Source organism: Biomphalaria glabrata, chromosome 10, assembly GCF_947242115.1.
Source record: "Biomphalaria glabrata chromosome 10, xgBioGlab47.1, whole genome shotgun sequence".
Taxonomy (NCBI): domain Eukaryota; kingdom Metazoa; phylum Mollusca; class Gastropoda; family Planorbidae; genus Biomphalaria; species Biomphalaria glabrata.
In genome coordinates this window covers 11,854,669-11,878,659 of record NC_074720.1, presented here as the reverse complement: position 1 = coordinate 11,878,659, position 23,991 = coordinate 11,854,669, and the positions used below count along the sequence as shown (strand labels likewise).

Genomic DNA, 23,991 nt, shown 5'->3' with positions numbered 1-23,991 from the left:
CACAACTGTTCCTTAGTTCAACAAGTGAACCATGATTTGTTAGCTTATAGCTCAACTTTAGGTTTTTTGTCTTCACAGAAGTAAAAGCTCATGAAAATAATTCTGCAACCATATACTAAGCCATCATTCAACTGAAATGCCAGTAGATATTCACTTTATTTCTCTGAAACTATGCATAGCTGACATTAAGAAGGAATCATTGTTTGTTTTCTCTGTGTTGCTTAGACACCATAAAAAGTGTTTCAAATGGTGGAAATATGTTTCAAGTAGAGCAAAGATCTACATGGCATTGACCTTTTAAATAATAGAGTTGACCTATATATACTTACATTTTGATCTTTGACACTTGGAACAAAGTGAGGGATTAATGTATAAAACAAGGAAAATTTTTTTCATTTCAATGAAGGCCTTAAACTGATATTGACTCAATGACATTGTATGAATGACATTTAATTTAAGATAAAATGCTAGACTCTGATCTAGAGCTAAATTTTGTTTTATTCTTCAGGGGCATAAATCTCACAACAGAATCCATGAGGATGCAAGTGGTGGAATTTATGTTGTTGGTGTAACAACCAGACCAGTATCTTCATTAGAAGAGGTGACCAATGCTTTGAATGTACACATTTCCTATTCATTGCTACTACATTACAAAAAGACAGAACCAACAATTGTTTTTTTTTCTTTTTTGTTTCTAACACAGACTCTTCAGTGTTTAAAGTCTGGTGCACTCTCTCGATCCACTGCTTCTACAAACATGAATGTCTCCTCCTCCAGATCTCATGCAATATTCTCCCTACACATCAGACAACACAGGCTGGTCAAGGAGGAGGTAAGATCTAGACATTCTGTGCAATAATGAAGGATGCAAGAGTTGACTAAAAAGGGTTTGGTCTTTGTCACAGTATCGTTTGCCATTGCCTGTTATATGTTCACCTCAAGTCATGAGAGTGAAAGACATGTGAATCCTCTGAGATAGAAAGGGGAAGTAAGAATGACTAAATTGACTTTTAGTCAGTAGTATCTTTTGGTCACTTGAAGAGAGTAGTATCTTTTGGGCAGTCAAAGACAATAGTCACTTGAATTATTTTGAGACAGTAGGCCTACATGTATTTCTAATAGTTGTTTTCTGTACTTAGATTTGGATACGCATTACTGAAGTTTATTGTTACCCGCTGTGATGCTGATGAATTCTAGTAGTGAAGTTGTAATTTGAAGGACTTGTATATTTGATACCGCTGTTATGCGGATGTAGTTATATTGCAACTGGATATTTTTGTTGTAACGACTAGAAGAGCAGTACATTATTATTATTATTGAATGAACATCATATTGTCTGCTCAAAATCAACTTCGTTTATTATTCATGTTTGTTACGTGTCAAATGGACACACTAACCCAACATTCTACAGCATTACAAACTCAGCCTGTTACAGTCTTTGAATGTTTGAAATCTTTTAGGCAAAAATCTGCAATTTTTCATTTAAATCCAACTTTACAGTAGGTTTCAGTTCATTTCTTTCTTTCAGATAATGAAAAACAAAAAGAGCCAGTCTTAAGTTTGGTCATGCTATTATGCTGCATCACACTTTGTTCCATCAGGCCTATTGAAATAGCACACATATTAAATTGATGTTGCATAAACATAACAGAGATGCCATTAGAGAAGAGTTTGTGTTATCTTCATAGTCCCCAACCTATAACCCTAATAATCTTAAAGCACAAAAAAAAAAATTATTCTGATAAGGTCTCTACTAAACTTTTTACTTGAAGTATTAAAAACACAACTAACAGAATGATTTCCAACTTTGTGCATTGGGTTTCATAAGTTACTGAATATTCTGACTTTCATGTAATCATCCTTAGATTCCATTAGAAGATGGTAAAGAGACGGATTCAACCCAAGCAGAGTTTGAAACACTCACTGCCAAGTTCCATTTTGTTGATCTGGCTGGTTCAGAAAGACTCAAGCGAACTGGTGCCACTGGAGACAGAGCCAAGGAGGGAATCTCAATTAATTGTGGGCTGGTAAGACCCCTAATTATTTTAAAGTGTCACACAATTTGAACTTTTCCAGTTCAATGTATTGGAAGTTAAAGTTACAATTTCAGCTGAAAAAAAATAAATCAGCACTGAGCTTTAAAAGTAATCTTAAAGTACTGAAAAGCTTGCTAAAATAGCACTTAAGTTTTTTTGCACACAAGCATTGAAGAGGCTGGAAAATCAATGGTCCTATATTTGAAAGGAGTGTAACACCAGTTTAAGATTTGCCTATTATAGAATAAAATTGATAAGAAGCTGATGTAAGCTGTCAAGAAAAATCTGTTTCCCCATCATTCCTTACATTTATCAACTTATTTTGTTGCTCAGTTCATGTTGATGTGTTTCCCTTTTGTTTCTTTTCAATATCAGCTAGCGCTAGGCAATGTGATCTCAGCTTTAGGGGACAAGACAAAGAAAGGCTGCCATGTACCATACAGAGATTCTAAGCTTACTCGGCTGCTGCAAGATTCTCTAGGTGGCAACAGGTCAGTACTGTAGAAGTCCTCTCTACTAAAAGCATGGTTGTTGAGTGGTTAAGCTCTTAGTTGCTTTCATGAAAGTCTCAAGTTTAAATGACAATTTTAACTGGGGGGTTTAATTTGGAGTTTTAGAATTTCACTTAACTTGCCAAGCTTAATAAGTGCCTGAAACTACTTTTGTGATTAAACATGATTGGTCATGAGCTGGTCATTAGTTCTCATAAATATGAGTCACCACTTTTCAAATAAAACTGTTCAGGTTTGCTGATTAATAGATAAAATGTTGAATCTTAAATAAAATAGATATCAGTAATTGCACTATTTGAAAATATCATCTCCTTGGATACATTTTTACTTGCACATTATGACTAGTGAGAAAGAGAGTTTCTTATTATGTTTTATTTCAGTCGAACACTTATGATAGCATGCATATCTCCATCTGATCGTGATTTCATGGAAACACTAAACACATTAAAATATGCCAACCGGGCACGCAATATCAAGAACAAGGTGATGGCCAACCAGGACAAGGCCAGTAAACAGTTGGCCATGCTGAGGTCAGAGATCATGGCCCTACAACAGGAACTGATGGAGTACAAAACAGTGAGTGCTCAGGCTTATTGGCAATAAGATAAACACATTGTTAACTTGGTATACAAGAAGACACTGAAGAAGTAGGAGTTTCTTTAAATTATGTGGTATTGGGTGGTTCAGTAGTTTGGTTTACCAGCAATAAAAGAAAGTATATATGGGATCAAATCTAGGTAGGCACAATCTTAAATAACCTTGTTTTTTGAAAAAGATTATTCTTGATAATTGTTTTTTCACCATGTCCAACTTTATAGGGCAAAAGAACTATTGATGCTGATGGTTTGGAGTCTGTGAATGACATGGTGACAGAGAACAGCATGCTGCAATCAGAGAATGACAAGTTGCGTCAGAGAATCAAAGCCTTGCAAGAAACTGTTGATTCCTTGAATGCAAAGAATATCCAGCTGCTATCTGAAGCTGCCTTGTTCTCTGTTCTTGGGGCTGATGGTTAGTATAGCTTTTATGACATTTTAAGTTCAAGATAGTTGAGATAATGGAATCGTCACTCAGAATTTGAGTTATGTTTGTAAAATGTTTTACATGTTTGGAATGTTCCTTCAGAGTTGAAGATAATTAGTTCCTAGTCCAAACCTCCAGCAGGATGAGGGGGGATGAGAGCGGGCGGGGTTTGAACCCTGGACATTCGATAAATCTGAACGACATTCCAGCGTGCAAACCGCACGACCAGGCAGCCATCCATTAAAGGATGAAGGCCGGGTTGGGTTTTTTCTTGAATTCACCTACCTCTAATAGTACCTGACATTGCTGTAGAAAGTAAAGGGAATTCTTAATTGTATTAATGGGGCTAATATCATTTTAAATCATTTACTATTTTAAAAAAATAGGTGATCATATTAATAAAATATTCTAAACTAGGTATCTTAGGAAGAAGCAATGGTCTCTGAGTTTTAATTGATGACTCTTGCTTCATCAATGTTTAGAAGCATTTCTTATCTTGTAAATTACAGACTTTCCTTCATAAAGAAAAATGATGTAGATTGCTAGCTGTCTATCTGAATTGAGTTTTTGGTGATGATCATGCTCTCTACCAATTAAAGAGCATTAAAATTAAATTGTGTACTTTGACTTCTTAGGGCAAGCTTCTAATGAAGATGTCTCAAATCTAATCAAAAAGTACATACAAGAAATTGAAGAACTCAAGTAAGTTTTCCTTGAAATAGTAGCTTTTTGAAACACTTGACATTATTTAATTCTTTAAAAGTCTATACTATGCATCAGATCTATAGACAACTTCAGTATTACAATAGTTGTTTGTTTTTTTTGTATAGAAATAAAACTTATATATATATAGCTTTCTTAATGTTTAAAATACAATGACTGGTTGACCTTTTAGTTTGAAGACCAAATTGCTCGTACTCTTGATATTTTATAATAATCATTATTTATAATTTACTGAAAGTTATAATCAATGTCATATTTTATTGTATATTTTTTTAGAGTTAAATTGGCAGAATCTGAGTTTCTATGTGAGCAGCTAAGAAAGGTCTCCATGCGTAATCCCAGTTCACCTGTGTCCAGGATGTCTATGTCAACCTCAATGTCTGGGTCCCTATCAATGTCAGCTTCAATGTCGATGTCCACATCTTCCTTCGCTGGAGGCTTTGAAGGTCCTGCCTCCCCAGAGTACACACCAGAGCATTCCATCCTACACAAAGCCAAGAAAGACGTGAAGAGGCTGAAGAAACTGCACAAGTCTTTGAGTCATGAGTCAGTACAATATTTACTGCTTTAGTTATGGTCAAGTGCTTCACAGTGTTCTTTGCACTGCGTTGCCTTATGTTTCATCACTGTTTTTATACACCCAACTTATTGTATCTTGTTCAGTTTTAACTAGAATGTAAATATATGTTCCAATCTGTATTTCTGCGATTCTTCAAAAATATTTAAGAAACTCTGTTGTATATCACTATTGTTATTAAGTCTTGAAACATCATCATATATATAAGAAATATTATCTACGAGAATTGCATTGATTTTATTTATTTTAAAAAAATCATTTTTTAAATTATAAGACTTGATAATTTCCTGATCAGCGCTCCGGTTTCTTTGTGACTGGTGTATATGCATGGAAAATAATGATGGAAAATAAGAGAAAGTATTTTGCAAACACATATTCACTTTTTTGCTAAATTCTCAATGGTGTGTTTGAATGCGCAGTGACTTTTAAAAAGAATGTATTTCTTCTATTAGTGCCATCAAAGATCATTCCTCTTGTAACGGTGGACAGACTGGAGATGATGGAGGTGAAGATGAACAGGCAACTAGTCAGGAGAAATCTGAAGATGAACAGAATGAGGTTAGTTCAAATTTATTTTAACACATTCTGAACATTTCTATTCATTTGAATGTGTGATATTTTCAATGATTTACTTCTCCATGTCACTAGGAGAATGGTGCTGATCTGGAAGAACAAGACATCTCGGATGAATCTGACACATCAGAAACTGACTCCTCCTCAGACCTGGAGTCTGAAGGTACAGTTCCATTAAGCCTGTTATCTAATTACAACTCTTAATAACCTTATCTTGTTGATTCTTTATTGTTTTTATGAAAAGGCAACTAAAATAAATATATAAGTAAATCTCTTCGTAATATCTTTGTCAGTGATTCTCAGCACATGGGTCGCTACATCTATAGACAATGTATAGGATTTCGTGGTTTATTCGTATTATATTAAATTAAGGGGTACGGTAATTACTAAATATTGTTGGAAAAAACTGATGTAATCAAGTCTGTTGGGAACAACTGATGTAATCAAATTCCGTTTGGAACATCAAATTCTGTTGGGAACAACTGATGAGATCAAATTCATCAGGCAACTTTAAATTAGTTTTTATCAGGAAGATACTAACATCACAATGCCATTTTGTTTTCTGGTTTCACTTAATATTTATCATAGCAAAAAAATGAACCAAAAGTGAAAACAAAGTAAATAAGATTTCAAGGCAAACATTTAAAATTATGCTTAAAAGTAGGTCTCAATCTTCCACCGAGACTCTTAATGATTTGTATCAGGCCTAATATCTTGTCCTTTGTTTTAATGTGACCAATTCTTCACATTTACAGTGTATGATTACTGGGTCAACTACTGTGACATCTCAGGTATTACACCCACCCGCCTTTGACTGGTTGATGTTTTTACTAGTTCTTTTTGTTTTTTATGCATCCATTGCCTTGACCCCTTGAACCTGAATTGACTTTTTTTTTACACTATCAGCAGATAGATCTAGCTCCTTGCATGGGACTGCAAGCCACTTCATTTAGTTTTGTATACACCCATTCATATTTTATTTTGCTTTGTGTTATGTAACTACAGAACGGATTGCACCACAAACTCTAATTTGTAAAAATTAAATGGGAAAAAATTCATTCATTTACTGTAGAGAATATGTTCCTTCCCTTGAATTGTATTTTTTTTTTTTACCTTTTGTTTTTTGATGTTGTATTGTCTATTTTTAGTGTTTTTTATTTGTTTTGTTTTTGGTATTTTTGGCACAATATTTGTCTCTTTCTGCTATAATGATAGAAATTAAAAGAAAATGCAATTTGATTTATGTTTTAAGTGGTAAAACTTCTCTAAACTCCAGTCTTTCTTTACAGCTAAGCAGAAGGCCATATTTGTTTCTAGGGAGATTCAAAACAAAAAGAGTAATCTTTTGTGGATGCAAAAAAAGAATAGTTAAGAATGTAGAATAAAGCTAAAAATAAATATTCCACATGATTCAATACACTTAAAAAAGTGATTTCCAGCATGATATGCTTCTACTTTTGACATTTGGCTTTTAGTTAGATGCTCACTTCTGTTTAAGTCCCCTCATTTAACTTGATTGCTAAGACATTGGTCTGACTTTTTAAAATCTAGTTTCTAATAATATTTTTCTTCTAAACCATGCTTATTTCATTGTGGCAGAGCTGGACAATGTCCATGAAGATCTGGCCAAACTGACCTGTGACATCACTATCAAAAAAAAATTAATCGATGAACTGGAACAGACCCAGAAAAAAATGAACTCCTTGAAGGTCCACTATGAAAGTAAAGTCCAGCAGCTGACCTTAAAGATCAAAGAGACAGAGATGGAGAGAGATAAAGTCTTGGCCAACATTGGTACTGTTCTTTTTTATTCCCCCAATTTTGCAGTTTTTTTTATGAATTTCCTATTTTACTAAATCCTAGCAGCTTTCTTTGGTAACTTAATTCTGCTTGAAATTATTTTGGTCTTCCTGAGTGTTAGGATCTCTTTGTTTGTTAAAACACTAAACTCCAATGTTAATGTTTTTGTCCAGACAAAGTCAGTCAGCCATCAGCAGAGACCAGCAAGAAAGTGAAATTAGAGTATGAGAAGAAGCTGAACCAGCTGCAGGAAGAACTGAGGAAGATGCAAGCGGAACAGAAAAAACATGCCAGGGTACAGAAGAACAGTTCACATTATGAGCAGCAAATGAAGACCTTGCAACATGAGCTGTCTGAAATGAAGAAAACAAAGGTAAATGTCCACAAACTGTTCTAGAATATACTTCAGACTATTTGGTTTATTTTATGAGGTAGGTTTAATCATATTGGTTTGTCATGCTAAAAAGATGTAATAGAAGAAATGTGAATATAAAACACAACTAATGAAGAAGACAACAACTAGGCTTCTATACAATCAAATTGCTAAAATAATTTGCAATCTAAAGTCTACTTAACTATAGTCAACTTAAGTAAGAAAAAAACTTCCAGTAATGATGATTTATGATAAAAAAAAATTATTGTTATTGGGTTAAAAAATTAAAGAAGGATCATAGCTAAGAATACATGATATTCTACATTAGTAAATCTGTCTCTAAAAAGATAACTTCTTACAAAGCATAGCCAAATAGAGTTGATAGCTTCGTCTGTCTCACTCTGTGTTTGTGCATCCTTCTATTCATCTTTCACTTCCTCCTTATGTTATAAGAAAAGTCTGTACATTGTAGCTCATCCTGGTTCTCAGAAAGAATAATTTAAAATAACATTTTTTGATGGAGCAAATGAAACAGGGAAGTTTAGTGGAAAGTCCACAGTTTGAATATGGCTGAAGTTCACAGAAAAACTATTTATTTGCTGGCAGAAGATTTTAAATGTAACAGCTTCCAGACATCTTCTTTTCTGCATCCATTCTTACCATAGTAGGGCTTATCTTCAGTCGTGTAAGGGAGATAGTGTTCTCTAAAACATTGATTGTCATTACAGTAAAAATGAAAAAGCAAATACAATTGCAATTGCTGTACACAGAACTAAATTCAATAAAAATTTATTAAATATCCTAACATTGGTCAGTGTCACTTGATTATATTAGCCATTATTGCTTTAATGATCATATCGGTTTATGTAAAATATTTGTTGTTATTAGTGAAATCCTTGACCTTGAAGTATATACAACATACATACTCTGTTTATTACCCTGTAGGTGAAGCTAATCAAACAGGTGAAAGAGGAGGTAGACAAAAACAAACATAATGAGGCCAGGCGTAGCAAGGAAGTCAGTCAGTTGAAAAAAGAACAACTCAGGAAAGACAACATCATCAAACACTTAGAGAGACAGACAATACAGAAAGATGCTGTGTTGAAACGAAAACAAGAGGAGGTAACTGTCTCATTGTTTCTGTATTAAAAATATGACTTACTTAATGTGAATTATCTTTTTTTTTAACACTTCTTCATTTTTCATTTGCTTTTCTGAAAGATATATATGTATATTATTATTGTTATATATATATATATATATTCTAAATTAATGTATACTGCAGGCATTACTGCGCTTCTTCTAATATTCATGATAATTAGAAATTGAAATAAAATTGTGATTTGAATTTGGTCATCTTGTATTTGAATGATTATTTTATATGATTATATTTAGAGCTAAATGGCCTGACATTGAACCTGAATATTTTATTTCTCACTTTACAACAACTACTATAGCTCTTCTGCCAAATGTTGATTAAAATAAATGTTTATAAAACAATGCCCCAACACTTGTCGTGCGGTTTGCATGCTGAACTGTCGTTCTGACTTCTCGATGGTCCTGGGTACCCTGCCCGCTGCCATCCCCATGTCGTCCTGTGGGAGATTTGGACTAGGAAGTAAATTATCTTCAACTCTGAAGGAACATCCGAAACATGGAAAACATTTTAAAAAAACACTATGAGTGCTAGCCAAAATAACATGCTCTTTTTATATTCACAATTACATTCAACCTAATACGAATAACTCTAAATATTGACAGCCCGCATTCTGTACAAAATGTTAACATTAATTATAGTTTCTTTCTTTCACACATGTTACATCAATGATGTTTACATTACTTGTGTTATATTTTATTTTGGATGTACAAAAATAGCATAACAAGTTATCTTTTGAAATAGAGAGAAATGACAGAAAACATACACTTCTACACACTTAGTGAGCTCAATATATGGACCTTTATACCAAAGCTTCATTGTTATTTATTAATTTACTTATCAATTTAGTAATACTAACTAAGCGAAATTGTATGTGAATCTTCTTATCTTATATTTTACAGACTTTACTTCAAAAAAGAAGATAATTACATCCTATGCATTTCATGTGTCAATCTAGTCATGCAGTCTTGATCTTTGTACTATATAAAAGATTTATCTATATATTTATATATTTTTCCCACAACCAATTCAGACAAAATAGCCAATTTAAGTTTTCTATGCCTGTCATTGGTAGTAGCTTTTGTTCGTAATATGTTATCCTGCAACCTTTTATACTGAATACTTTAATTGCATGAAATTATAGTTTGGGACAATAAATACAAAGAATAGTATTATAATTTTTTAGTCACACTAGAAAAGCTTTTTTTTTTATCCAACAGGAAAATATTTTTCACCCTTTCCATATAGAGAGCTCATAAAACCGCTATGTAGTTAGGGCCATTTGCCAGAGTCATAACATTAGATCCAACTCAAGTTATCTGCCCTTTACTTGCAGGTTGAAGCTCTGAGGAAACGACAGAAGCCTATGTCATTAAAAGCAGCTGGTAGAGTTGGAAAGTATGACAAACCAAATACGATACCAATAGGTAAATAAGTCAATTCTTTTGTTGAAACACAAAACTTAATACTTCATTATGCTGTTCCTTGTCTTGTCTAGCTCATGCTATAATAATGTAGCAATAATTGTGTATATTTAAGTTGTTGATCACACACAGTATTAAGACCACTTGTTAAAACATGACTAGGCAGTAGAGCATTTGATGCCTTAAAGTCTTGGGTTCTATTCTTCATCTGGCAACCTTAAAGTCTGGGGTTCTATTCTTCATCTGGCAACCTTCAAGTCTGGGGTTCTGTTCTTCATCTGGCAACCTTAAAGTCTGGGGTTCTATTCTTCATCTGGCAACCTTAAAGTCTGGGGTTCTATTCTTCATCTGGCAACCTTCAAGTCTGGGGTTCTATTCTTCTTCTGGCAACCTTCAAGTCTGGGGTTCTATTCTTCTTCTGGCAACCTTCAAGTCTGGGGTTCTGTTCTTCATCTGGCAACCTTAAAGTCTGGGGTTCTATTCTTCATCTGGCAACCTTCAAGTCTGGGGTTCTATTCTTCTTCTGGCAACCTTCAAGTCTGGGGTTCTATTCTTCTTCTGGCAACCTTCAAGTCTGGGGTTCTATTCTTCTTCTGGCAACCTTAAAGTCTTGGGTTCTGTTCTTCTTCTGGCAACCTTCAAGTCTGGGGTTCTATTCTTCATCTGGCAACCTTCAAGTCTGGGGTTCTATTCTTCATCTGGCAACCTTAAAGTCAGGGGTTCTATTCTTCTTCTGGCAACCTTAAAGTCTGGGGTTCTATTCTTCATCTGGCAACTTTCAAGTCAGGGGTTCTATTCTTCATCTGGCAACCTTAAAGTCTTGGGTTCTGTTCTTCATCTGGCAACCTTAAAGTCTTGGGTTCTATTCTTCATCTGGCAACCTTAAAGTCTTGGGTTCTATTCTTCTTCTGGCAACCTTAAAGTCTGGGGTTCTATTCTTCATCTGGCAACTTTCAAGTCAGGGGTTCTATTCTTCATCTGGCAACCTTAAAGTCTTGGGTTCTGTTCTTCATCTGGCAACCTTAAAGTCTTGGGTTCTATTCTTCATCTGGCAACCTTAAAGTCTTGGGTTCTATTCTTCATCTGGCAACCTTAAAGTCTGGGGTTCTATTCTTCATCTGGCAACCTTAAAGTCTTGGGTTCTATTCTTCTTCTGGCAACCTTAAAGTCTTGGGTTCTGTTCTTCATCTGGCAACCTTAAAGTCTTGGGTTCTATTCTTCATCTGGCAACCTTAAAGTCTTGGGTTCCATTCTTCATCTGGCAACCTTAAAGTCTTGGGTTCTGTTCTTCATCTGGCAACCTTAAAGTCTGGGGTTCTATTCTTCTTCTGGCAACCTTAAAGTCTGGGGTTCTATTCTTCATCTGGCAACCTTAAAGTCTTGGGTTCTATTCTTCATCTGGCAACCTTCAAGTCTGGGGTTCTATTCTTCATCTGGCAAGTCAGATTTTAGCTTAGATTATAATGACTAGTGTATCTTGATGTACTTGGAACTTGTTTAAAAATAAATAAATAAATTATGGCTTTGATATAGTGCTACTTTCATGCTTATAGCATGCTAAGAGCGCTTTCATCCAATCTCAGTTATGGTCCAGTGGTGGGGAGGGGGTATCTAGGAGAAGGTTTTTCCGTGCTGCCTTTAGGCGCTCAGTAAACACAACTCTGCCCGAGTCGGGTGTTGAACCTCGAGCCCCCTTCATAGGTAGCCAAGCCAAGTTCAAGCGCACATAGCCTCTCGACCACGCTTCCCACTTACCTAACCTCCTTAAGAACAAGGTATATCTTAAAAATGAACATCACCTTATTTTTGTTTATGTGCCTCATTTAGATGTGTTTTCTTTTTAAAGCATCATCCTCATAAGTCACCAAATACTATGCTTGACATTTTTTTTTATAAAGAACCCAAAAAAATTTTATTTTAATTCTAAAATTAAAAATGTCTATGACACAAAAAAAATTATCTTAAGCAAAAAAAAATTCCCTCAATGTCTTTTTTTTTATTTCACAGCGCCTGTACCATCATCTCCAACCAGAAGGAAATGGAGGTCTAAGTTCCAGCCTAAAGTTGCCAAACAAAAGTGGGATTCTCTTGAGAGAAATGTGAGCAACAAGCATATACAGACTCTCTCTGGCTTATTTTAGAATCTTTTAGTGCTAGTTTGGCTAGACATTTGTTCCTATTAGTATTAGTCGCTAAACATCTTGGTCTAAATGTTAATGAGACTGAGATAGATCAAAGATTAAAGTTTAGACTGCATGACTGGCTCCAGTTAAAAGCACACACAATTTAGAATCTTTAATCATCTTGATGTTTTGAAATGATGTGTTTGAAATAAAAACAATTTTTTTGTTCTCCTAAATATGTGAGGCTATAGCAGAACTAAATGAGTAAACTTCTTGCTCTTCAGGTGATGTCAGTTATAACAAAGAGGCAAACCATCACAATGTTGGAGAGAGACATGGACATCTGGCTAAAGGTTGTCATCTTCACATTCCACTCATGTATTTATTTGGATCAGCATTATAAAGTTTTTTTTTTGTTTTTTTTGTTTTTATTGGGTTTTTGTTTTTCAGGTTTTAATTACTTCGAGAACCATAACTAATTTATCTTTAATTTTTTTTTTCAGCAAAGAGAAAAATGTACCAAAGAAATAGAGAAATATGAAAGACGAAAGAAAGATGCTTTGGCCAATAACCAGGTATTAAACTTTTGTTCTAGGGATCTTACAGAAACAAAGAAAAAAAAGTCAGTTTCCCACGTTAACAGTAGACTTGATGACTAAGAATCTTGTACAAACCTTTTTTAGCAATGTCTAGCTTGTCATCCCAACTAGTAATTTGAACTACATTTATCTCAATATACTTTCATGTTTTGATTCAAATACCTCAAAGTTTCATTTCAATTGTTGTGTTTTTTTATATTTGTATTGACATTTAAGGTAGGCCTCTGATTTTCTAGCACACATTTATTCCATGCTGACCATTCTTTTTTCTCCACAGCCAGAGGAAGTCATACGTAAGCTGAGCAAAGTGATTGATGACATCTCTTTTAAAGTGGAACATGCTCAGGAAAACATTAATGAGTGTCAGTCAAATATTATGCAAATGGAGGAGTCAAAGGTCAGTCCCATAGTTTTTATTCAAAATTTATCTTGCTACAATTTTACCATGTTAAAATGTTTTCCTCTCCTAACAAATATTTTTGTTAACAGCAACTTCAAATAGTTTTTAAAAAAAACAAAAAAAAACCTAAAGAGCTTGTAGAAGAAATCAAATTCTGAGTGTTTAGTTTATAATTTAGTTCAAAATATTACATTAGTATTTGTAGTGACATTGTTTAGCAAAGTTTTTATGTTTGTTTGCTAATCCTTAGGAGGATGGTGACAGTAATGTAGAGGTCAGTGCTCTGATAGAGTCGATGTCACTGGAAGAAGCCAAGTATGTTATTGAGAAATTTTACCACAGGGCTTTGGATAAGGTAAGCATTTTGGTGGGGGCATTTTATTTGTGCTCAATTAAATCAACTCAAATTCTTCTTATTATTTACATTTAGAGTTTGTCAGATAAATATTGTTCAGTAAAGATCAGTGGCGTAAATAACTTGCATTTCATTTTATTGCTACCCAGGGATTGGTCATTGCCCAGAGAGAGTCTGAACTGAGAGAACTCCAGGGCAGACTGCATCAAACTGAACTCAACAATGCCCTTCAGCAGGATTTGCTGCGACACATGATGGATGACCATGTGAACATTGAAGTGGACAATTTGATGACAGAGAATGACCCAGATGGTTAGTAGTCTTCTGTTTATTTCTAATTATCTGATGAAATTTGTTTTAATGTTATGCACACTTTTTTTTTTAACCACTCTCATAACATCTACTTGTTGAGACTTAAAGTTGTATGCCAAATTATGTATCAATAATTGTGAGTTGTTTTTCATTGTTGTTGTTTTTTTTTTTTAATAAAACAAAATCCATATGCAAAATAAAATTTTCCTTTTGAATGTTTTCAACCATTGAAAAATAGTTATAAATTTAGTAAGTACATTTTAGCAGTAACCAAAAAAAAAATAGTCGTGTTTGATTCAATAAATGGGTATGACTAGTCTTTATGAATAGAAAGACAGTTGTGAATTATTTCTTGGTCTCTTGTCTAGATATGGAGTCTACATCAAGTTCATCGTCTTCTTCTCCTGCTGAAAGGTGAGTCAAAAAACAAGTATATTCTAACATGATGTTGTGGAAGAATTCATTTTAAAAATATCTGGTGATATATATCTATCAAATAAACTTGTTTTCATGAAAACTAAAATGAACCAAGTGACTAAATGAAATTATACAAATAATGGCCCTATAAGATGCAGTGCATTATCTATAGCTGTCTTTCACAAGTCGTACAGTGTTATTTATGGTTGTCTCTGGAACCTGGTGAAATAATTATTGATTAGAGAAGTTATATATATAAAAGGCTTATCTTCGAGTTTGAAGATTAATGAGGAGTGCAGTATTTCACATGTCTATGCAGCCCCAGCTATTTTGCCACATCCAGTGCAGACATAAACATTGTCAGGTCATCAATTGAGATTCTCTTTTGCCTTCTATGTCTGTCATCGACAGTGGATTTTCTTTTGATCTTGAATGTGTTTCCTCTGTCTCGCTCTAAAGCCGCCTGTAGCCAAGTGATTTCTCCTATAAAATTTACATTTTTACTTTTAATATTTCTCTTAAGTTTCTCTGGAGTGTCGTGTCCTGATTATATTGGATTCACTTTTCTCAACTTTAGTTCAGGTGTATTGAGGGATGTCTTGTTATTGTCTGTTGAATGGATGTGCTTAAATTGACTTTGACTTTTCTCTGGCCAGTGTCTATTTTGTTACTGAGGATGTTATTTCATTGTTCAAATAAATCAAGCTAATTTTTCAAAGGCTTCAGAAATCTACAAATAACTGAGAAACTGATTACATTTTATGAAGATCAGATATCTTCTACTTTCTCAGAAATTATTCATAGCATTCTTATAATCAGTTCAATGTCCACAAAAATCAAAATAGATGTTGGGATGACTCATACTCAGTGGATCTTACATCAGTGAAATGCTTTATCAAAACCTATATCCTCCTATCAGTTGACAAAACAAGCTGACAGAGGAACTGTCTCTCTTCTAAAACAGTTTTTATCATGATTATGAAAGGCTCATAACTAAATACAACTTAAACAAAGGTGTTTTTCATAACTTGTTCAACTTTGACATAACTCATAACTAAACACAACTTAAACAAAGGTGTTTTTCATAACTTGTTCAACTTTGACATAACTCATACTTAACCATTTTCTTATCAGATGCTTCTAGTTTGATGTGCAATAATCTCATCATTAATTTTTTGAGTTTCAAGAGAGTTGAATGCTTTCTTCAGTCCTGTATGCTCTTTTTGTAAATGATAGACACTCATTTTTGTGCTACATTCAAAAGATAAAACTAAGTATGTCTCAGATTCAAAAGAAAATAATAACACTTAATATTAACATAGATAACAAAAATGACTAACTTAATATAAAAAATGTCAAATGAATACCTAAAATAAATTCATACTTATATCTAGGTATCACTGTAAACAGTAAACTTTTGTAGAATGACTTATTTTGAGGCTCTCGACTGCCAGATGTTTTGGCACGATTAGGAATTAGTTATTTGTTTCATAGAAAGGTACATAGAGACAATGACATAACTAGTAAAAACAAGAATAGAATTTTAGTAAGAATAGCAAAATGTAAACAGAATGCTTCTGAAGGCTTCAGAGAGAGGCAGTTTTTATAGACTCAGAGATTTAGCTTGAAGGCATTTGACGGTTCCCTTTGTTATTATTAAACGTCTTGTTCAACATTCAATATCAGCGTCGACTATCTTATATTGTTGGCCATTCGCCTGAGTTATTGGATTTTGTTATTTGAGTGTAACATCCGTTTGATGTACCTGCATAAGACACAGCATGGAAGCACATAACACAGACAATATTCATATAAAATGAAACTTTGGAATACATACAAACATTTTACATAATACATTCAATCACTGGAAAGGAAACATATATAAGCTGCTGTCTGGATTTTTAATAAAAAATAGTGGTAAAAATCAGACAAACTAGCCTGCTTTTTCTTGAGAAACTATATTAACAAACAAAATGACTCCAAGAAAACATGCACACATTTCACAATGATTTTGGTATTTGAAATCAAAATGGCCAACTTCTGGCTATTAAAAGAATAGTTGAAAGGTTCATGAGCTTGTTTGTTCTCACTCAGTGAGAGCACATGTTACTTCTTGATTGACATGGGACAGAGACTTGTGTTGTGTAGATCACTTTGGTCTGAGAGTTCTATCAATACTGATTGTTGTGCTTGTATGTGCTTTCTTTGATGTTATAAACAGGTAGAAATCAATAAATCATCAGGAATCAATAAAGCAATCATTTTATCTTATTTTCAATTCAAATGATGAACCATCTCATTATAGAATTAGAATCCTTGTGAAGTACTGCCCTTTGCTTTTTATACCTGCTATTAACTGTTGCTTTTGACTCTTGCTGCTGTGCTTTATGGCAGACATTTGTCTTATATCTATTTAGTCACAGCCAACTCACCTGCACACATTTTTTTAGTCAGTAAACTTTTAGTTTAGCTTTTTTTGTGTTGCTGACAAAGTTTAGCTGAGTCACTTTGTCTAGTTATTGCATCAGTAACTGTAAGGCAAGTGTTTGGATTTACCAAATAGTTCTAATAAATTTAATAAAAAAAACATAATTAGATTGGAAAAAATGTTTGTAATTTCAATGGACCTGACAAGATAAATTTATCTTTGTGGTGAACTGTTATTGATCATTGCCAATATTTAATGTAGGATATCAGACCTAGCCAAACATTATTTAGTGTGTTACCCTGTAATTACTGTAGTCAATTAAATCTTCCATGATTTTGGCTAGTGTCTGTTCCTACATCTAACAATATAAATTGATAATTAAACACATTTCTGTTGTTGTTGTTTTTTAAAAAAGGTTTTCACACATATTTTGAGTTGTTGTTTTTTTTTACAAAGTTTATGTCAACTCACTCTGTCTGGTAAAAAGTTTGTACGTTATTTCTCTGACACCTGATCTTGGATCAAGCTTAAATTTTGCAGCTATTTATTTTACTTGACAACACAAGAATCAAGAAATACAAAAACTAATCAGTTTAGTCAATTAACTATTGGTAATTTATTATTTTGTTTGGTATCAAACAAGGTAAAGAAATTGTACTTGACTAATGTGATGATAGAAGCTGAATTAGTCTCTTTTGTAGGACCTCACTTTAAAGTTTAAAACTAACAAGATAACTATAAAACCTTCTATTATCATAAGCACTTCACTAGCATGTTGGTTAGAGTGTCAGCTGGAGGCTTGATCTCTGGATTCGAATTCAGGTCATTCACCCTTTTTTTTTTCATTAAATTTTTAGGAATGCCCTTTAAAAAGCTAGTACAGTAAAATTTACCCAGATACGAGCAACTTTCTCCCCCCAAACTGGTCAGACAAAGAATCATAGCATAGTGAGAAATCTAAAAAAAATAGCGCTAAACGAAAACAATTGATAAAGATATTTCTAATCTCACAGATTTACTATTGTTAGTCTAGATATATCACAAATTTGACTGATCCAAACTAATTGATACAACCACGCTTAATATAACTTGGTGGTGTTTTTTTTTTAAGTATTTTTATATTTTTCTTGTTAATTGAACAAGTTTAAGGCAGGAGTTTTCTTTTAAGTACTAGCTGGTCTTGTGGTATTCACATTATATTGTCAACTCTTTTATCTGGTGTATTGATTTCTAACCACCATCCTTCTTCAATTTCCTCTAAAGAAGCTTTGAGCTAAAAGACATTCTTCTAAATGTAGCTTAATAGGAAGGAAAAGAATAAAGTATTTTTTTTCCTTATAGTTGCAATTTTTCTTCCTCAAACCAAAAAGATTGTCTCTAATATGTCAATATCTTGTTTCTCTAACATGATGAAATTCTCTTTTCTGCCTTGACCTTTGTCCTGGAACCTGCGGTGGTATTATTTCATTTCTTTATATAATTTGATGTCATGTTTTTTTTTTAACTCTACTGAATGTTGGTTTGTTTTAATATGTGTATTTATTATGTATAATGATTAACTATCCGTCCAACTCCCTGTGCAGATTATTGTTAGAGCTGTGTTTATTTGCATTAGCTTTTAGTTTCTGCTTTGTCTTGCTTTATATGTATACCAGAACCAGCTGAAAGATGCTTTAGATCAGGTTAGATAACTTTTCTGTTTAGCCTAGCCTTGTAAACATAACTACCCCTTTTTCCTAGCCTTGTTTAGAACTAATCAGCCTAGATCTAAATCTACATGTTTTAGAGATTTTTATAACATACTTTTAAATTATTCTTTGAAGTAAGTGAGCTCAATAATTGAAGAACAAAATTGATGATATGTTAAATTAACCTTTTGGAAAATGGAGGTATGGCAATAAAAATCTTTTTATATGTTTTGAATGTTCCTTCGGATTTGAAGATCATTAAATCTTAGACCAAACAGGATAACGGGGAATGGCAGTGGGCAGGGTTTGAACTTTCTTCCATGGAGACCATCAATCAATAGTCCAGAGCACATACACATGACCAGGCAGCCATCCATCTTATGGCCCAAATTATATTTCCTTTGCTGTTTCAAGTTCCCTCTTTGAGATCTGAGATCAAGAAGACAAACTAGAATTAACTTGTCTGTTGATTACTGATTTGAAAGAGTCAATTAGCTATTTGTTAAATAATTATAATTTAATACTATGTACAAGTCTTACTCCCTTCTCATCTTATGAAGTTTCTTATCTTCGGTACTATTATATTTCATTCTGTTATAGTACTGACTTAGAATCTTTCAATGTTTTCATCTCCAAGTAACAACTTCCTACTTTGACAACTTTTAATACGTTATATCTTTTGTTTCAAACAGAATGTGTTTCTTCATGTTCAACATTTGAAAAGATTGTTTCCTAATCTGTAATCTATTCTTTTTTGTAATGTTTTTGTTCATAAGTCCTTTCTCTATGATTTCTTTGTAATAGATCTATAGAGTGTTCAAAGGGAAACTTCTCAACACATTGTGTCTTTGTCCTGCCCTCACTGACTCTCACTATGTTAGTTTGTACTCATCTATACAGCTCCATAGTTTTCTGTTTTTGATGTTTGCACTTATCATTTGGTTTCATCAAACATTAGGATACGTTTTTTCAATTCATCACAATTATATACAATTTTTAGAAAAAAAAGATTTTGATAAAATAATTTCATCATTATTGAGGAAAAAATACTTTATCCTTTTTTTTTTTTTTACATTTTTGTATTTAAGTATTAGAAATTTTTAACGATTTCTGTCTAAAAATAAAAGAACTGTGACATAAATAATTATATTTGTTGTGGATGTATTGATATGAATATTCTTAATGGGAGCAGTAGTATCAAATATTATTTCTTTGTTTATGGACTAATAAATGATATGTCCAGTATAGTTTTACTAAGCCCTTTTTCATTTAAAGTGTAGTTTTGTAGTTTTATATTTAACTATTGTTAAAATGTAAACTTCTATTTTGAAGAGCCTACTCTAATGTTTTAGGTCATAAGTAATTTATTGTTACATATGTACTTCTGTTGTAGCAATCCTATACCATAGTTGAACTTTTCTTTCAATCTAAAAATCATTTATTTTATTAGTTTTTTTCAGATCTTATGTTTATTTTGAATTAATGTCAGCTATAATATCTATTTATTATCAGCATGCTAGATTCCGCAGTTGTATTTCCTGCGTCAAGGATATTGCCAACAAGTGAATCTCTGGCCCGGCGGGAAAAGGTGAGATGAAAATGTTTTAGCTTCTTTAGAAGCTTAATCAATGTTTGGTTCAACTAAAATCAAATTATGCTGGAAGTGATCTCAGGCTTTTAGTCATAACTATTATGAAATAGAAGTTTTACATTTACCTGTTTGAAGAAATGTAGCCAGCAAAGTGTACTGAAGCTTGTAAAGATTTATAATGTTTATTCGACAGCAGTACTGTAGACCAGGTGTCCAAATATATGAATGTGTTCCCTACTTTGAAATATCGCACTTAATTATTTTGGTTTGCTGTAATGAACTGTAGATTGGAATTTCAGAGTAGCACAATTTAAAACCTGCTTAGTTTGCCCTCATACACAAATATATATTTATGTACGCTTTATATACTGTGTGTGTAGCTTGTTTAAAACTGGTTAGATTGAGAACTCAGACCCAGGCCATGCCAGTTGACTGTGTCCTTGGTCAGTATGTTTTGTAATCATTTCCTCTTGTTGATGCTCCTTTGCAGTTGTTCCTGAGACTGTCACTTCCGGTAGGACATTAAAGTCACCAGTATTATGGTGGCATAAACACACACTCTATACCAGCATGATCAATATGTTATCACTCTCTCACGGCTTGACTAAGCCCATCTTTACTGTTTAGCCCAAATAGGGCAGTTGAATATCAGTCGTGGATACACCAACATTGATCAGTAGTGCAACCAGTAAGCAATACTACAACCTGTCATTATGTTGATAATTGAGAAATGAAGAATAGAATGTACTCAATTCCATTTGCTTCTTATGTCACCATCACTTTTATTAAAAAGTCTGTAAATACGAATATTTAAGTTAGGCTTTCAGGAACTTATTTCATTTGTTTATAAGTTGGTGACATTTCTTTAAAACTTGAATTTCAGGTTGCACTACTGGCTAAGTCAAAGAAACAAATCAAATCATTGTTTACATAATTATGTTCAACTGTCCTAGTTTCATCAATGTATTTAGCAAGGCTTGACAAAATCAAAACAATGTTGTCATCACCACCTGTTTACCATCGTAAACATGGCGGCATTGATTTAATTGTTGACTTGATTTAGTGTACACATTCTAACAAATGAATGCAGCAATGCATTTATAGCTGTCAAATGGTTCTCTGGTCAGGAGGAAATCTTTGACAAAAGCAAACTCTTTCATTGAAACCACAGTTGATATTGCCATATGCTGACAAAAAGAATGCCTTAAATTCTTTCTATAAACTGAGTGTGATTTTCTAGGTTACATAAAACTTGAACAACAAATCAATCTAACTTGTTTAACTATTATCTAAAGCATGGGACTAATGCCTGATTACATCTTTTATGTCTATTTAATGTGGAGTTCTTTCTATTGATCAATCTTGACTAGGTTTCTTTCAAGCCTTTCTCCAGCGTCCAATGTGTCTTTCAAAACCTCTAGGTGTTATCACTTAAGTCTAGACAACAAAAACTTATTTTCACAGCTCAGAGCTACTCACTCTTTTCATGGGTTTGAATGAATTAAAAAGAAAGTGATCTGGCTGCATCCACTTGTATTTATCAAACAACACTGAATCTTTCTTTTCTCAGCTTCATAAAACCAGAAACAACAGATAAGGAGTTAATCTCAGGTTTCCAAAACAAAATTTGCTGCCTGCAACTCAGACCTTTCCTTGGTGTAGCTTTTACTGTCAATTTATCACTTTAAAAGTTCTCTGGAAATTAAAATGTTAGATTAGTCTTGAGTTTTCATAGAAACGTGTTGTTGTTTCTAAGTATAAAAAAAAAATTACAATATTAAATATCTGCAATTCAGTTCAAAGTATAAAAAATATTGTTAGGGCTAAATATATAAACAATATTTATTATTTATTAACAAATTTTATTAAAGATTCTAGATTAGTTGTATGTGTGAATCAAAGTATACATTTAGTGTCTAGAATTATATCTACATACATGCCTAGTAGACTAAACAGCACATGAACTACATTGAATCCTTAAATACAAACATAGCTTTTGATGTGGGATAATTGATACTTCAGTTTCCAGCTCATTTTGTAATTAAAGTTCATGTAAATCCACATTAAAATATTTACAGAAAACACCATCTGTTGATCTATTCTATAAAATATGAGAGCTCTTTTTAAATCATTATTGATAATGCAATGTGCTACTTTGAAATGATAAACTCTCATGCCTTGAGTGCATTGTGTTCATAGAATTATTTATAGAATGCATTGATACTGATAAGTCTAGCTAATATTTATTATATTATAATATATAGACCTACTTGGCCCAGTGTGAAAAAGAATACCAATGATATGGTGTATTTTGTTTATATTTGGCCAGCAAGCTTAGTAACATTTCCTTGCAGTGGGTCACTAGGTCTATGTCATGTATTATACTGTATGTATACATATCTCATAATACTAATATCAACTCAATATCTCAGTATATATGTTTGTTTATGTATAGTAAGCTTTGTTCATTGTATATAACAGCAGCATTATGTTATTTCTGTATGCACCTATAAACAATGGCATGGTACTTGACTAGTCATAAATATGTGAATAACACATAACTGTTTTGCAATGATTATTTTTGAGTAGTTTTAAAGTAATAATTGAATTGTGAGAAATGCTCTCGTTTTAACTTACATACTTATTCTGTCTTGTGTTTAGCAATGTTGGGTTTTCTTCCATTTACATATTTTGATAGTTTAGATAAGAGTCTTTTTGTTTAGGACCTGTTCTCTAAGCCAAACATTTTTCAGTTGGCATCTTGTCTTTCTTAAAACCCTTAGAATCTTTTCCATTTTCTATTAATCAATATGAGGCTTTTTTGGGGGGGAAGAGAGAGAGAGATCATGTCTCGCTGTATTAAATTGTTAAAACTGAACTGCAAATGAGATTTTTTATTCATATTCCTTACTCCTTTACACTCTACATCAGGCTAGAAGGAAGACAACTACGCCACAGGAGCTACTCTATGTCAGCAGCGGTGATACTGGGCATGGGTTGTTGCCTTTGCTAGAGTCTCCCTATGAGAACAAGGATGTGAACGTCTTTGCCACTATTAACCTCAACCATGTTCCCCCCACTGTGGATGTTTCTGAGGTTGTAGGGGATGGTGGAGACATGAGCCCCATGTCACCAGATGCAGCCAACAGCACAGAAGATGAGATGGAGGAAAGGCTATTGGCACCCCCGCCACGCATGCTGGCCAAACCAAAATCAGTTCTCCCAAGGTGAGACTTGACAATTTTCTTTCATATTAGGTTTGTGTTAGACTATCATAGACAATTAGTAATTAAAGGCCAAATCATTTTTTCTAAACATTGTAAATGAACGTTGAATGTCAATGATCGGTTGAATATTAGAGACTGATTGAATGGTGTAATACTGGGTTCTTACTTCCTGAAGTGCTCTAGACACGTGACGAGACAAACACTATACGACTGACTCAAGTCCGTTCAGCAGACAACATGAAGTTTATTTACAACATAATAATAATATACTGCACTCCTTGTTAGTGCTACAAGTCAAGAAATAATAATCCTATCCGCATAACAGCGGTATCAAAAGTATCAATCACGTCCGCATCTCAGCGGGTAACAATAAGAACAATTACTACTAGTGACACTGGAGCTTCAACTATAGATATCCATTGAAATACGAATAATACTTTAATATCCAATAAGCACATTATGAAATCAACTCTCAAATATTATTAATCAACAATGACTAGTCCATCGACTTTCATGCCATATGCATATATATACAAGTGTCCAGGAAGAAACGTCCAACCTTCCTGGACCGGGAGCAAGACCTTACTGACTTGACTTGACTGAACTCAAAGTCAACTTTATTCATTCTACTTCCTGTTTTCTACATCAGGAATT

The 23,991-nt window shown here is 33.4% G+C and overlaps 1 protein-coding gene across 5 annotated transcripts in view; it reads left to right on the top strand.

Moving 5' to 3' along the window:
* Positions 1-23,991, top strand: part of LOC106071748 (kinesin-like protein KIF21A) — a 79,864-nt gene that overhangs the window by 33,564 nt on the left and 22,309 nt on the right. For 3 of the 5 annotated variants that reach the window (XM_056043685.1, XM_056043690.1, XM_056043687.1), the window contains exons 6-30: positions 509-601; positions 704-832; positions 1,866-2,027; positions 2,412-2,527; positions 2,929-3,124; positions 3,367-3,559; positions 4,207-4,273; positions 4,571-4,840; positions 5,324-5,429; positions 5,520-5,607; positions 6,200-6,235; positions 7,044-7,238; positions 7,418-7,617; positions 8,563-8,739; positions 10,110-10,200; positions 12,205-12,296; positions 12,605-12,673; positions 12,824-12,895; positions 13,197-13,316; positions 13,570-13,674; positions 13,824-13,986; positions 14,355-14,400; positions 20,032-20,107; positions 20,601-20,624; positions 23,042-23,337. In XM_056043685.1, the coding sequence (XP_055899660.1) occupies positions 509-601; positions 704-832; positions 1,866-2,027; positions 2,412-2,527; positions 2,929-3,124; positions 3,367-3,559; positions 4,207-4,273; positions 4,571-4,840; positions 5,324-5,429; positions 5,520-5,607; positions 6,200-6,235; positions 7,044-7,238; positions 7,418-7,617; positions 8,563-8,739; positions 10,110-10,200; positions 12,205-12,296; positions 12,605-12,673; positions 12,824-12,895; positions 13,197-13,316; positions 13,570-13,674; positions 13,824-13,986; positions 14,355-14,400; positions 20,032-20,107; positions 20,601-20,624; positions 23,042-23,337 (3,182 nt within the window). The remainder of the gene's footprint in view (positions 1-508; positions 602-703; positions 833-1,865; positions 2,028-2,411; positions 2,528-2,928; positions 3,125-3,366; positions 3,560-4,206; positions 4,274-4,570; positions 4,841-5,323; positions 5,430-5,519; positions 5,608-6,199; positions 6,236-7,043; positions 7,239-7,417; positions 7,618-8,562; positions 8,740-10,109; positions 10,201-12,204; positions 12,297-12,604; positions 12,674-12,823; positions 12,896-13,196; positions 13,317-13,569; positions 13,675-13,823; positions 13,987-14,354; positions 14,401-20,031; positions 20,108-20,600; positions 20,625-23,041; positions 23,338-23,991) is intronic. The other 2 variants (XM_056043689.1, XM_056043688.1) reach the window with 2 other exon arrangements.